The sequence below is a fragment of the Petromyzon marinus genome, chromosome 23, assembly GCF_048934315.1.
Source record: "Petromyzon marinus isolate PM22_M1 ecotype Great Lakes invasive population chromosome 23, UKy_Petmar_22M1.pri1.0, whole genome shotgun sequence".
NCBI classification, from domain to species: Eukaryota; Metazoa; Chordata; class Hyperoartia; order Petromyzontiformes; family Petromyzontidae; genus Petromyzon; species Petromyzon marinus.
Genome location: NC_133689.1, coordinates 28,060,775 through 28,073,866, shown reverse-complemented (window position 1 = coordinate 28,073,866; position 13,092 = coordinate 28,060,775). Strand labels below are relative to the sequence as shown.

Here is a 13,092-nt window from a genome sequence, read left to right as displayed (position 1 = left end):
AATATGCTACACAGTGGCAGTGGGGGGTCGCAAAATGCCGATTTACTACTAATAAGCCCCAATGATCCGATCGAATTTAGGGATTTCGATCGGATCATTGGAGGGGCACGTGCCCCCCTCCCCCGGCTCCGCCAGTGGTTAGGTGGTTAGGGTCCATCCACTGAGTACGTAGGCATGGAGGGGATGAACCCCAATGCGTTCGCTTGCGATTGGGGAGTCTACTGACAATGTACGCAAAGGAACCCGGGTGGTGGGGTGGGGGGTGTGAAGCCTCGATAATAATTTGTCGACATTGGCCTTCAAATGAGTTTAGATAGTCCCGGCGGTGGACTATCTGTTTGCTTAAACGCGTTCATATTATCAATCCTTGATAGTTTCTGCGTGGAATTAAATATTGGCCGTTCAAAGAAAAAGTCGGCGTGCCTGCAAGGGGGAGGGGGTCGGGCTTTGACAGAGTTTGCGGAGCGGGGCGCAGTTTCGTGAATAGTGAAGGCGGAGTTATGTTGATAATGGGTGGTGCTTAAAACACGTGGAGTCTCCCCCCGACACACAGCCAGCGTGCAGACTTCATTCATTCGTGGCGCCGCATCCGCTGCCCCAGGCCGCTGCTGAAGAAGACGGGGAGAGGTAAATTGATGCCGTGTGGTGCACCCCTTGTCACAACACACAGACGGCGGCCCTGGCTACATGTTGCGGCCCTTTTGTCGTTACACTGCTGGGCGAAAGCCTCCATACTTCACCAGACTGGTCAGTGCGGATTGGTTGTCTGTAATTTATGCACTACTCGCAGAGATGTACAGTATTGTAATTAAGCTACTGTATTGTATCGAGTTGTCCGGAATAGGCCTGAGCTCGTTAGCTTAGATGGGTGACCACCATGCATGTAACAGGTGTTATAGGCTGTGGGGATACGTGGTGGTCGGCAGAGGGTTAGTGCAACAATACAGCGGCAGAGGGTTAGTGCAACAATACAATTTGGTTACTCTACTTTCTATGCTACCACGTGTGTATGGTCCAATATCCCGACGACCACACGCTGCGTGGAGTGAGGGCCTCGTCCAGCAGTGGACTGATAAGGACTCCCCCTCCTTGGCATGCCCAGGAAACACGGCGCCTGTGGGTGGCTCGGCGAGTGCGGGTGGCGGCCTCCGCACTGCGATTGTCGTCCTTGCTGAGCGAGCCGGCCGGCTTCGGCACGCCGTGCCCGTGGGCCCTGACCCTGAGCCGTGAGGTCAAGGTCACGGCATGGGTTGAGCCGAGCAGACGCCGCGGTGAGTGGCTCCGCGTGTATCGCGATGGCCCTGTTGGGCCGAGTGCAGGGTATGACAGGCGAAGGCAATAACGTGCAGCCCCTAGCTAAGAAGGATGTCGGCGTGCGTGTCTCTGTGCGAGCGCACGCAGCCAAGGCGTGCGCCGTGTCACCCCGCGGCGGCAGTGAGCTCCCTCGAGAGGGCTTTGCTGTGTCAGTGCATTGTGTGAGCCGGGTGTGAGTCTTGCGCGAACGCCACAATCTGACACCACAGGCACCGTTTGGATTTTGTTTGTGCTGCAAGTTGTTTTCAAACGGAGCGACGCGGACTGCGAGTCTCCAGGAACATATATCGCATCGTTTGGGTGTCTCTAAAGGCTCGGCGCGACCAAAGTCGTCACCCTGAATCTCGGCAGAGATTTGAGCCTGGGTCGTGCTCGGATGGGCGAACGCCTTGCACAAAGCCAGGTGTAGAGGGCAGTGCAGGAAAATCCACTACTGTACTGTTGTTTATCCCACCCAACTAATCCACCTTTGCCAACCCACAGTGACAAACGTGGTGAAGTATGATCAAATAACGGACGGCGCAATACACGCGTAGATCATTACACACAGAGGGAGCGGTCACCAAATCCGCATTTCGCGTTCACTTTTTATTTGCAATCATGTGGGCACCAAGTCATTGACCCCACGACAAGTAAGAATCAGCTAGTAATTAAACAATATTTACTTCTTCAGGAAAGCTACACTTAGTCATAGGACCCGGTTGGCTACGTATGGTGTGACAGAAGTTCAACATACAGTACACATACATTAAGATATTGCCAGACATCGTACTCGTGTTTATAAGCATCCGCGTAAATACATCTTTTACATTTTCGCGAGCTCCTTTAAACGACAGCCAGGCTAATCCGCCTGTGGTCGGTTAAAAAGTGAAGTCGACTGAGTCATTCTTACAGGCAATGGTGATGGATTACAGGAGATTAATGATTGACTTCACGGCGAAGGTTGCAAAGTCGGGCTCGAGATTAATACGATACGAACAAATTTTGAATACTCTGGTTCTTTCGGTAAAGTCACGTAGGTATAAAATATCTTATAAAATAAAATATTTGTGAAATAAAATATTTTATTTTATGGATTCTTTAAGTCACGAAAGCTTCAAAATCAAGATTAAATGTAGAATAGTTCACTACACAATTGGGTATCTGGTGAAGGGACGCAGCTGGAGAACAGTGTGCCAAGACTGCTCTCCAAGGGGGACTGAAATAATGCAAACAGGAGGGCTTTTTAAACCTGAATTTAATCATGAAAAATCAATATTCCAGTGTTGCTGAAGAAGAGTGTTTTATAACCTGCAATAACGTGAAAATGTGACATTGACAAGAAAAATGGAGAAAAAATATAAATATGGCGCTGATTGAATACTTTTGTAAACCATCATTTGTTGGAAAGCGTTACACATTGCCATGCATATGCATTGTCCCTGTGGGTGGTAATGTGCCCTTTCGATTTGTAACATTACACCTTTTGCGTCGTTTAATCAGTATCAGACTTGGGCAATCCACTGCTGGATAAAGGCCTCCCCAAGCTGCTGCCAACTTTCAGAATCCTGCAATGTAATATTCCACCAACACCTGCTCCATCTCCTTGTTGGACGTTCTCTCGGACACATTCTGTTTCCATGGCTTCCTCTCCGTCAATATTTTGTTTTATCTTTGGCCATAGTCCCTTCTAACCACGGCGCGCCCTAGCCAAGCCCACTAATTTTTTCCTAACGGTGTGAAAGATGGCATTAATCTGCGCATGCGTTCTAATTCACGTCTTCCTCCGTGAATTATAAGCCTGCATCCATGTTTGTTTGCACACTTTTCAACTTTTGTTCCATTTTTTTTGTGCATAACCACGTTTGTGAACTGTATGCCGTCAAGGATAGCACACACCGTAATCGCTAGACAACCAAGAAATATTGTTTTTTTTTATTGCAAAGCTTTTAGGGAACATGTGGTGCGTTGACAAACTGAAATGTTTATCATCATACCTGTCACATTTTTTAATTCAATAGTTATCTTCAGAACCGCGGTATTAAACATAAATTCCCCGCGCTTATTTTACATTCACGAGCTGAGATGGATACGTGAGTTGATATTCGGGCTTGCTGGCAGGAGGCCATAGATGGCTGCCGTTAGGGCCCACCTGCCTCTATGTGAGGTGCAATATTTTCTTCGAGGCTCAACGTAGACATTATGCATTGGATATAACAATCAAAAAATATTTTTTAGGGCAAGTCTGCATCTTTTACATTTTTCATGGTCTGGGAATAGGCCGAGGATCTGGCCGGAAGGCTGGCCACAGGTATGGGGATGAGTGGGTTCGTGTGCAGTGGCTGGATTGGGAGTGGTGTGGCGGTATACTGTTTATATTATACAGTTTGCTGTCTGTATCAGCAAACTGTGCATGCATCGGTAGTGCTCCCTGTCATTCCACTGCTGAATACATAGTCATGCCGATGTACATAAACTGTACGTGCATATAAACACATAGTACATGCACATGCATGCACTTGTGCAGCCTTTTTGTTGCAGGCAACAACGAAGCGCCGAAAATCCTTCGTTGTACTATATTATGCTCCAATGTCTATGCTCCCTGCTTTTGCCAACCCGCATAGACTGGCCTGGTGAAGTATAGTCAAATAATTCCTTCGTGACCCAAATAAGTCCTTGCATCCAGCAGTGGATGCACGAAATGGCTGTACGTGTGTGTCACTTGTGTTTGCAGCCCATGTGAGTGGATGTGAGTGTCACGGTGTCTGTGAGTGCTGCTGGTCGAGTGCCGTGCCGGCCTTTCATTGATGCTACTCGCCAACAGCACTTGCCCCGACAGTCTGTTAAGGCTATACGGGTAACTTTGTCTGTGTGCCAATTTTGCATGTGTGCGGGCGTACGCATGCTGAATGTTGTTAATCCGTCCCCTGTGGGATAATCGCGTTAACTATTTCCACATAACGCGCGCTTTGTTTCGCTGAGTAAAGCGGCATCCCCCGTGGAGTTGATGGTTGCCAGTACAGTACTATACTGTCACGGTTACACTTGTATTGTCACGGTGCCTCAAAGTTGTGTAAAATAATCATGACAATAATTGATGGCCCTTGGTCAATTCGCTCATAGATGAATGCCTCACCACACCGTGTCGGCCATACTGCACCATGCTGGTCAATGACAGTGAGGGGAGGGCCCAGAATCGGTTTGGATATCGCTCGCCACTGATAACCGTGGCCGAGAATTGAACTCTGTTCGCCGGGTTCATTGCGCAGTGTGATAACTACTGCGCCACAGCTTCATCCTCTCATACATCGGGTATGCACACATTCTGCCCTGGTTTTAATGTTGATGATCTCGTTGTCAAATTATTGTGTTTTTGACTTTCACTATAACTTGTTGATCCTCTCTGCTGTAGAGGGGTAGGGAATTATACAATAAAGTGTTTTTACCTGCATTATATCGTAATATATTCTAAAACTCGGACCGAATATCAGAAACTCAGCACCTCTGATGCATTTACTTACAGCGATAGAACTCCTCGGGGCAGAACTGTCCAACTGGTCTCTCTGTTGTGACATGGATCAGAAACACTGTCATTGACAAACTAGAAAGATCAAACCTGGAAAGTGCACAAAGAAGTTAGGAGAGATGCATGCATGCAGGGCATTGCATTGAGAGACAGAAAGAAAGAGGAACACATGCATCAGAGATCATATGAAGCATCAGATTCAGATTATGTATCCTGGAGAAATCTGAGTTATGAAGGTCTTTTTTCACAGATGTCCAGTAGGGTGGGTCAAAAAGAATGACACTGCAAATACTGTAGAAGGAAAAGTAAGCGATTGGGCTTGGACAGGATACTTCACAGGAAGGAATAATGGCCGGTGGTCAAGAATAGTAACGGAGTGGCAGGCAAGGAATACAATTATTGTGGGGTGGCACGTTTGCCTGCATATGAAGTGATTTATACTTGGTTGCATAGCGAGAGTGTGATTGAAGAGTATCAGTAAAAACACAGGAGAACTCTTCTTATTTGTGACCCTATTACCCATGACTACTATTATCCACGGGAGCCGTTAGGTCTGTGAAAACACATAATTGCAGAGCAGCTTACAATTATGCAAAACTTTTGCAGCTAACAGGAATCGCGTGGCAAATTCTTCCAGTTATCCCTGATTATCCATATTCTTCCTGTGGATAATTATCAAAGCAAACTTGCGGATAGCCGCATATCACGACGGATATGAAGAATTCTCCCTTGCATTAAAATGCCTCATTGTTGCTCTGCTCGTGGTGTGAGGCATTTGCGGTTTGAAGTCGGCACATTCGGCATGTTTAACTCATTATAATCATAGCGGCTTACAGGTATAGACGAGACTTGCATTCTTCTGATTTTGTATTGTAGCGAGTGTTGCACATGAGGATTGCTGAGTGTGTACCCAAAATGACTCGCACAGCTGAAGGAATGCAAGATGAATATTCCATTGATGTGTTAACAGCTGGGTCACACAAGTCTCCATAGGCTGAGAGATGTGCGGAGCAATGAGTGAGTGCCTCCTTGCGATGGGTGGAAAGTAGCTGATAGGCGTTGATCTTGGGTGGTTGTACAGATATCAAATAAGTTGGTCTCCAAAACATATTTACTGGTTACCCATGTAAAATGGGGGTGAAGACTTAGAATTCCTGGTCTGTTTTTACTGCCTGTTATCGGTTATGTGCCGACGTTGATGGAAAAATAACTGAGCTGATGATACGCCTCATTCCCATATTTGTTCCTCTATGTAAAAAAAAACATTGTTTTTACACATCCCATCAGCCGCATGGCCTTCTGTGAGCCAATAAGTTCAGCAGCATTGCTTCAACACAAGAAAAACTCTGGACTGGATTCGACATTCATTGTCTCATCAGCAGAGTTAGGCTTGCTTGAACCGATGCTAGTGAATTGACAGATATTTATAGGCAAAGACCCTCTCTTGTAAGATGCACAATGACGCTAAATGTTTTTGTGCAAGTGGTAATGTGGACAATGACTTGGTGACCCTTGACCATAGAGGAGCAGCTCATTATTAAACCAGTGCATACATTTGAGATGTGCATGAGCACTATTCGTCAGTGACATAGGCAGTCGCCCATGGAGTTAACCGCGTTACCGTCTCCCATTCCTCATTACAAGAACACGAATAAGGCTTTAATTCTACAGACAAACAGACACTTGGCCAATCTTAGAATGCAACAGACAAAGTGGAGGAGCATACCAGCACATCCCGTGGAACGTGCTTACTCTTGCCAGATCGAAGGGGCACCATCCACGCACCTCGGCCGTTAATTTCACCAAAAATTAGTGACAAAATCGTAGCCTTGCTCGTTCCACACAATTTTATGGCTCTGGCACTGCGACACACTCATACATTTGCATAGAAAGATAATGCGGTCACGTTAACTCCAGATTAACTGTGGATAGATGATCAGGATTGAAAATTAACTGTGCTGGCAACATTTTTTTTAAGTAGTTAAAATATCGCTGCTTTAATGATCAGCTGCCCCACACTCCCAGCTCTGAGCCCACATGAGAACTGACACGTCGCCAAGTAAACCTGCAAAACCAGCAGGAGAATTGGACTGTGCGTTCTACAGCTACACCCCCCCCCCCCCCATTCTACATGGGCGATTCATAAATATTATAGCCTAATTTACATGTGTTCCTAATGTTTGGTAGATGCTGCCATGGTTAGCACTCTGGACTTCAGAGGTCACCGGATAAATTCGATCTCTTGGCATAACAGTTGCAATAATCCAGCAAGTTTTTTTTTAATCCCCCCACTGCCTCCATCAGCCCAATTGTAGAAATAGGTTCACAACAGTCGTGTGTGGTGGGGTAAAGTGCGGGTGCTCCCAGCTATTCAAAGATGTACGAACCAGCGTAGAAGAGTAGGCCAAACAATCTCCCGAGGGGTTCTCTAGAGCTCCCTCTTGTGGACGGCCTTACTCCAGCAGCGACGAGAGCGAGCGACCGCAGGGTTGTGCGCCACCTCACATAATTTTTGCATTATCTGTGTTAGTATGTTTTGCATTATTGTGTGTTTGTGTTTCTCTGGGCCACCCCTCCCACCATTACCCCGGGTAATTGGGAGTTGATTGCCCACATGCTGCACGTTAATCAAGATCAGTCAAACTCGATGTCGCTCTGAGACGTGTTCCCCGCTGTGTTTGCACTACTATGTAAAAATGACTCCATTATTACAGCGTACCGCATGGAGGGCACCCTGCGGCCTGTGGGCCCGACACAGCCCGTAACTTCGTTTCACATGGCCTGACACCCCATGTGGCCTACCGCGGCCCATAGACGTCATCTGTCCGTCACTGTATGCAGTTTGGTCGTACTAATCGGGTACTAAAAGGCAATATTTTTTGACCAGGCAACAACACTGTATTTGTAAATCTAGTTCGCTGGTCTCTTCTGTCACCGCAAGGACAGAAGTGTCTGGGTGTGTGCTAATGTGTGGCTGCTTGGCAAGGTAGATAATAACTCATTTGTCGTGATGAGGACCAATATCTCAGATCCTATAATCCACTCTGGTATAGTCATGGATGATGACGGATAATTGGAAAATTAGGGCCATGGGAAATTTGAGTTTTTACGTACCCTACAGCTCCCACGGATAATAGGAGTTACGGGTAATAGGGTCGTGCATAAAAGAGGCTTTCCTGTATTCAAAAGTTATTTTGGGCCTTCAGTAAGGGAAGGTCCCAGGCCTGGTCTACAGCAGCAGCTGTTGAGTGAAAATTCCATGCATGTTGCTTCTCGCTGCATGCGGGCTTTTGCACTGATAAGTTGAATCAGCCCACAAGCACGCCGTAGCCATGCATGTAGCGTTATGTTAAATTTAGGCAATGCTAGTATTAAAGGTGCGATTATTAAAACAAAACATTGTAGTTAGTCCATGTTTATCAGCAATATAAAAAAAAACACGAGGAATGATCGAGATACTTGTAGTGTGCTGCAAAGTTGGGTTCAAGATAAATATGAGCAAAACAAAGGTCATTCATTACGAGTTCTCAAAAGAAACTCAACACCATGAATAGAAAATGGTTTGGAATGAAAATCGAGACTTGAATAATAGCAGCATGCATTTTATTATGAAACCTAGGATTAATTATAATGAAAGCAAGACAGCAACATCCCTGAGGACAAAGAGTTTTCAATCGGTGCACACTACCCACTGAGACATTTGTATCAGATGTGGACAGCTAAAAAGTAAGTGGAAGAAAGAAAAATAGCGAGATGATTGCTTGGGATTGCGCGTAGACAGAAAGACGAACGCATCTGTTGGTAAATGCAAATCGGTGACATTACAATGACCGATAAGAGCGCAAGTTGGCTTCGCCAGGACCCATCGCTCCAAGGGGTGATGGCCGGTGGTCGAGACAAACGACGGAGTGGCAGCCAAGGGAGCAGATACAATTTTCCTTGTGTAAAAGTGTTTGTTTTTGCGTCACTCGTTGTGTGCGTTCTCTCCGCAGGGGTGAGCAGACTGCGCCATCCTCGTGGTGCAGGCCGCGAACCGGCACGCGTCTCGCGACCATCCCGTCATGGCCGCTCAGCCGTTGACCATGAGCTTCGGCGCGGTGGACTACACAATCTGCGCCGTGCTGCTGCTCGTCTCGTGCGGCATCGGCCTCTACCATGGCTGCGTCGGCGGAGGACAGAAGACCACGCGCTCATTCCTCATGGCCGACCGCAGCATGAGCTGTGGGCCCGTGTCCCTGTCGCTGCTCGCCACGTTCCAGTCGTCCGTCGGCATCCTCGGCACCCCGGCCGAGGTGTACCGCTTCGGCACCGAGTACTGGCTCCTCGGCCTCTCCTACTTCCTGGGCCTGCTGATCCCTGCGCACGTTTTCATTCCCGTCTTCTACCGGCTGAAGCTCACGAGCACATACGAGGTGCAGCATCCCACACCGCAGCCGCGGTTTGAGGGTCGTTTGTAGAACCAGGCGAGAACTCCCCAAGAGAGCGGGATGGCGTCATTTGCAGGAGTGACTGACCTGCGTTACCAAAATGACAAGCGATAACGTAAAAACAAGTACAGCAATGAAGCGAATACGAATCGGAGCAAAAACAACCGCGTAGCTTTTGAGGTTGTGATGCATATCTCCCCCTCCCCCCAAGCCTTACAGTGTCTGTGGGGGCCATTCGGGAGCTTCCTGAGGCTAAGTTGCCCCCCCGGCTCCCCCATGTGAATTCTTACAGTACAGGGGTCGCCAAACAAAATAACAATGAGGCATTTTTTTCGTAATTCATGTGAATACGAGACGGTGGTCCTTAATGAATAACGTTACGAAGCAGTCCTTAAAGAGCCGCATGCGGCTCCAGAGCCGCAGGTTGCTGACCCCTGTTCTATTGCAATGAAACCATGGGTGTCGCTACCTTTCCTCGCTGAGCGGGGACGAGAGCTGGAGCAGAATGCCCAATGAACAGAGCTGAGTCGTATCGCTACTCATGCTGCTGCTGCTGCTGTGTGAATCACTTTAAACGAGATCACGATGCAGGCTGCCCTCACCAGACCTGGGATAGATTATAATCGCAAACACTGGTCTTGTTATCCCCAATGACAGTTGCAATGACACTGCTTTAAATTAATGGGGTATAAAGCGCTTGCAATTTACGTTGCCCCAAGTCCACCCCTCGCATCCACACCCCCATCACCCCCTCCCTCTCACCCCGTGCTCACGACCGGCACACTAGGCTTTTACACACACAGTCCCTTAGTCAATCCACTGCTGGATGACGGCTTCCCTGCACTGTGCGGGCCGTAGGGGGGTTGTTGAAGCATGAATCACTGTGATGGCGAGCACCGATTGGTGCAGGCGGTGAGTGTAGATTTTTGAGCGCTAGGGTGGAAGGAGATGAGTAGGAAAGATGAGTCACTGTATCTCTTGAAAATAATAACCGATTCTTCTGCCGTGTGAAAAGCCTAAAATGAAGTTCGTGTCACGTGTCTGCTTGTGGATTGTTGTGCGTGTCCGTGCGTGCTTGTGCCCTGCAGTACCTGGAGTTGCGCTTCAATAAAACGGTCCGGATATGTGGAACAGCTACTTTCATTTTCCAGATGGTGGGTATTCCATCCCCGTGTGTTCATGTGAAACAAAAGGGAATGTGCAGCTCTGCAATTGCTTGCTCGCATCACTGCAGGCAGAAGGGCCTCTATTAGAGGGAGCTCAACAGGGTATATTCGGCCTACTCTTCCACGTTTATCAGATGTTTGCTGGTGGAGGTGGTGTCAATGCACATGTAATCCAACATCGGAGGTGAGGGTTGGTGGATCACCACACAAATCTTGTGAAACTCCCTTTCTGTGGGTGTCGCGGTGTCATACGATGGCTCGCCAGGAGAAGGCAATACAGAAAAGTGGACTAATCGCCATCTGTACAGGAATGGTGTTTCCCCTCGTGCGCGTGGGTTTTCTCCGGGTGCTCCACTTTCTTCCCACTCGTATAATTGGCTGAAAATACTTCAAAATAATCTTCCTCAAAAGTATGGCTCTCTGGGATAAATAAGTAAATTATCATTTAAACTGATGTGTGGTTGTCACGTCGGCTGTTGTTGCTTTTTGTAGGTCGTGTACATGGGAGTGGGGCTCTATGCCCCAGCGCTGATACTCAACACAGGTGCGTGCGTCTCCCTGACCCCTCGTGTTGAATACGATAGTCTAGCCAAGCAATTTGCTGCTCAAATCAGCATTGAGGTCGTGGTCATCTCTTCGCAGTCCTAAGCCCTTTGTGGAAATTTCACATTAGCGGGGGCAAGTATATCCAGAGGACAAACCACTGGTGATTTCCCAACAAAGTAGTGCACATAATAAAGGTTCTTGGGTTAGATCGCGTTTATTTATAAATGTGTCGTAACCCTCCACCACCCGACACGGCCAATCAGCAAAAAAAGTGTCACGTTGACAAAGACAAATAATTCACTACTTCAGCCCACCGGTGTGTTGAAGAGTTAATCCACATTTACAGTTTGAGTACGACGTTTCGCTGGTAAATACTTCCAGCATCATCGGGCAATTCGCCAGAATGGTAAAGCCCTCGCTTGCTCCCGGTTTTATATAGGGCAGCAGGGTGACGTCATCACTTAACTCATCAGGTGCAGTGATTAGAGGCGGAGGGGGGGGTGTAATGTAATTATATAATCGATTAGTAATCAGTCATTGGTTATGATTAGTAATGAGTTGTAGATTAGTAATTCTTTAAATCAAAATGTAATGTGTATTATTTAATAATACGCTTCCAGGCCGCACTAGTAGTGCACATTTGATCAACTCCAGTCGGATGATGGGCCCAGTCAATCTTCAATAATTCACTCACTCTCCTCCAATGCAATCCACCTAGCATCTCCATGCACAAGAGCTGATTTGAGTGCTCCATCTCCACGGTGGTTGGAGCTTTCGGGAGTATTGCCTTTCTAGGCTGTCACTTTTTATTCTCGATCCCTGACCATCATCATCTCGAACACCGTGTCCTGCCCAAGCCCACATTTATTACCGTGTTATTAAAATTTCCAAGCTGTCCCACGTTCCGTTGCGTGTCGGGTGAACTGCTGGAGGTTTATGGTTGCGTTGTTGCTTTGCGTAGTGACGGGAATCAGCCTGTGGGCCTCTGTGACTGGGCTGGGCTTGGTGTGCACACTCTACACGGCCATCGTAAGTCCACGTCATGTCGTCACGTTTTAAAGACCTTGGTGCATGAATAACACATGTTTTATATGAAAAACTATATTCTATGGTTCTTTTGGTAAAGTCACGTAGATAGAAAAATTAACAATAAAATAATTAAAATAAAGTGAATAAAAATAACACGACGTTTCGATTGCAACACAAGCGGTCATCAGGAACAGGGAGGTTAGCCTCTGAGGGCAAGCTGTTTATAAAGGTTTAGAGATAGGCGGGGCAGCTAATGTTAATGTAAGAGAGGGCTCCGACACCGGCAGTAGGTCGTCTATACCAATCAAAGAGCTGTTTATAAATGTATAGAGATGGGCGGGGCAGCTAATGTTAATGTAGGAGAGGGCTCCGACTACGGCAGTAGGTCTACACCAATCAAAGCATTGCACCTCGCTCCACACACCCACACTGCTGACGGTGGAGGTTGACAAGAAAACAAATCAAATCATGACCCAAAGTGGTTGATGACATCTTTCCAATGATTGCTCGGTCTATAACCTTTTTCTCGGTTGAAATTGTCTCTGTGCCTGTATATATGGATGGCTTCATGAACGAATATTTGTTGATAGCCAGTAGGCTTGCAAAGTACCATCATCTTAGAGAAATCAATTTCGTGTGAGCCAACCGCATTAAAATAATGATCAGCCACGGCAGAAGTATTGGTCCTACCATGTTTCAAATCTGCCTTATGTTCACGGACACGGTCCGAGATATGTCACTTAGTTTCCCCAATGTAACTGCTGCCGCAGATACAGCTTAGTTTGTAGACGCCGGGCTATTGCATGTCAGGAATCTTGTCTTTCACAGATGAGATCAGATCACGAATTTTATGTACTGTGTTAAATCGGACCTGGATCTTGTGTTTGTTCATGATTTTGGAAATATTTTTGCTTACCCTTGGAAGGGTGATGGTTTTGATTGGATCCTCAGATGGCTCCTTCCTCACGGTTGGGGTGATGGCTTTGTGGATTGTGTAGTCAGAATAGCCATTCTGAGCTCTATGGTGTAGCGTTTTAATGCGGGAATTCTTCTGGGATGAATGGTGGTTGGAATCAGGTTTTAGGTAGCCGTCAGTATGGGTTAC

The 13,092-nt window shown here is 47.1% G+C and overlaps 1 protein-coding gene across 4 annotated transcripts in view; it reads left to right on the top strand.

Annotated features, from left to right (window-relative positions):
- Positions 1 to 430: 430 nt before the first annotated feature.
- Positions 431 to 13,092, top strand: part of LOC142925728 (sodium-dependent multivitamin transporter-like) — a 35,925-nt gene continuing 23,263 nt past the window's right edge. The window contains exons 1-6 of one of the 4 annotated variants that reach the window (XM_076069141.1): positions 432 to 627; positions 1,103 to 1,271; positions 8,812 to 9,231; positions 10,335 to 10,400; positions 10,905 to 10,956; positions 11,920 to 11,987. In XM_076069141.1, the coding sequence (XP_075925256.1) occupies positions 8,881 to 9,231; positions 10,335 to 10,400; positions 10,905 to 10,956; positions 11,920 to 11,987 (537 nt within the window). In that variant the 5' untranslated portion in view covers positions 432 to 627; positions 1,103 to 1,271; positions 8,812 to 8,880. Of the gene's footprint in view, positions 628 to 652; positions 748 to 1,102; positions 1,272 to 8,811; positions 9,232 to 10,334; positions 10,401 to 10,904; positions 10,957 to 11,919; positions 11,988 to 13,092 lie in introns of those variants that run through there. The other 3 variants (XM_076069142.1, XM_076069143.1, XM_076069144.1) reach the window with 3 other exon arrangements.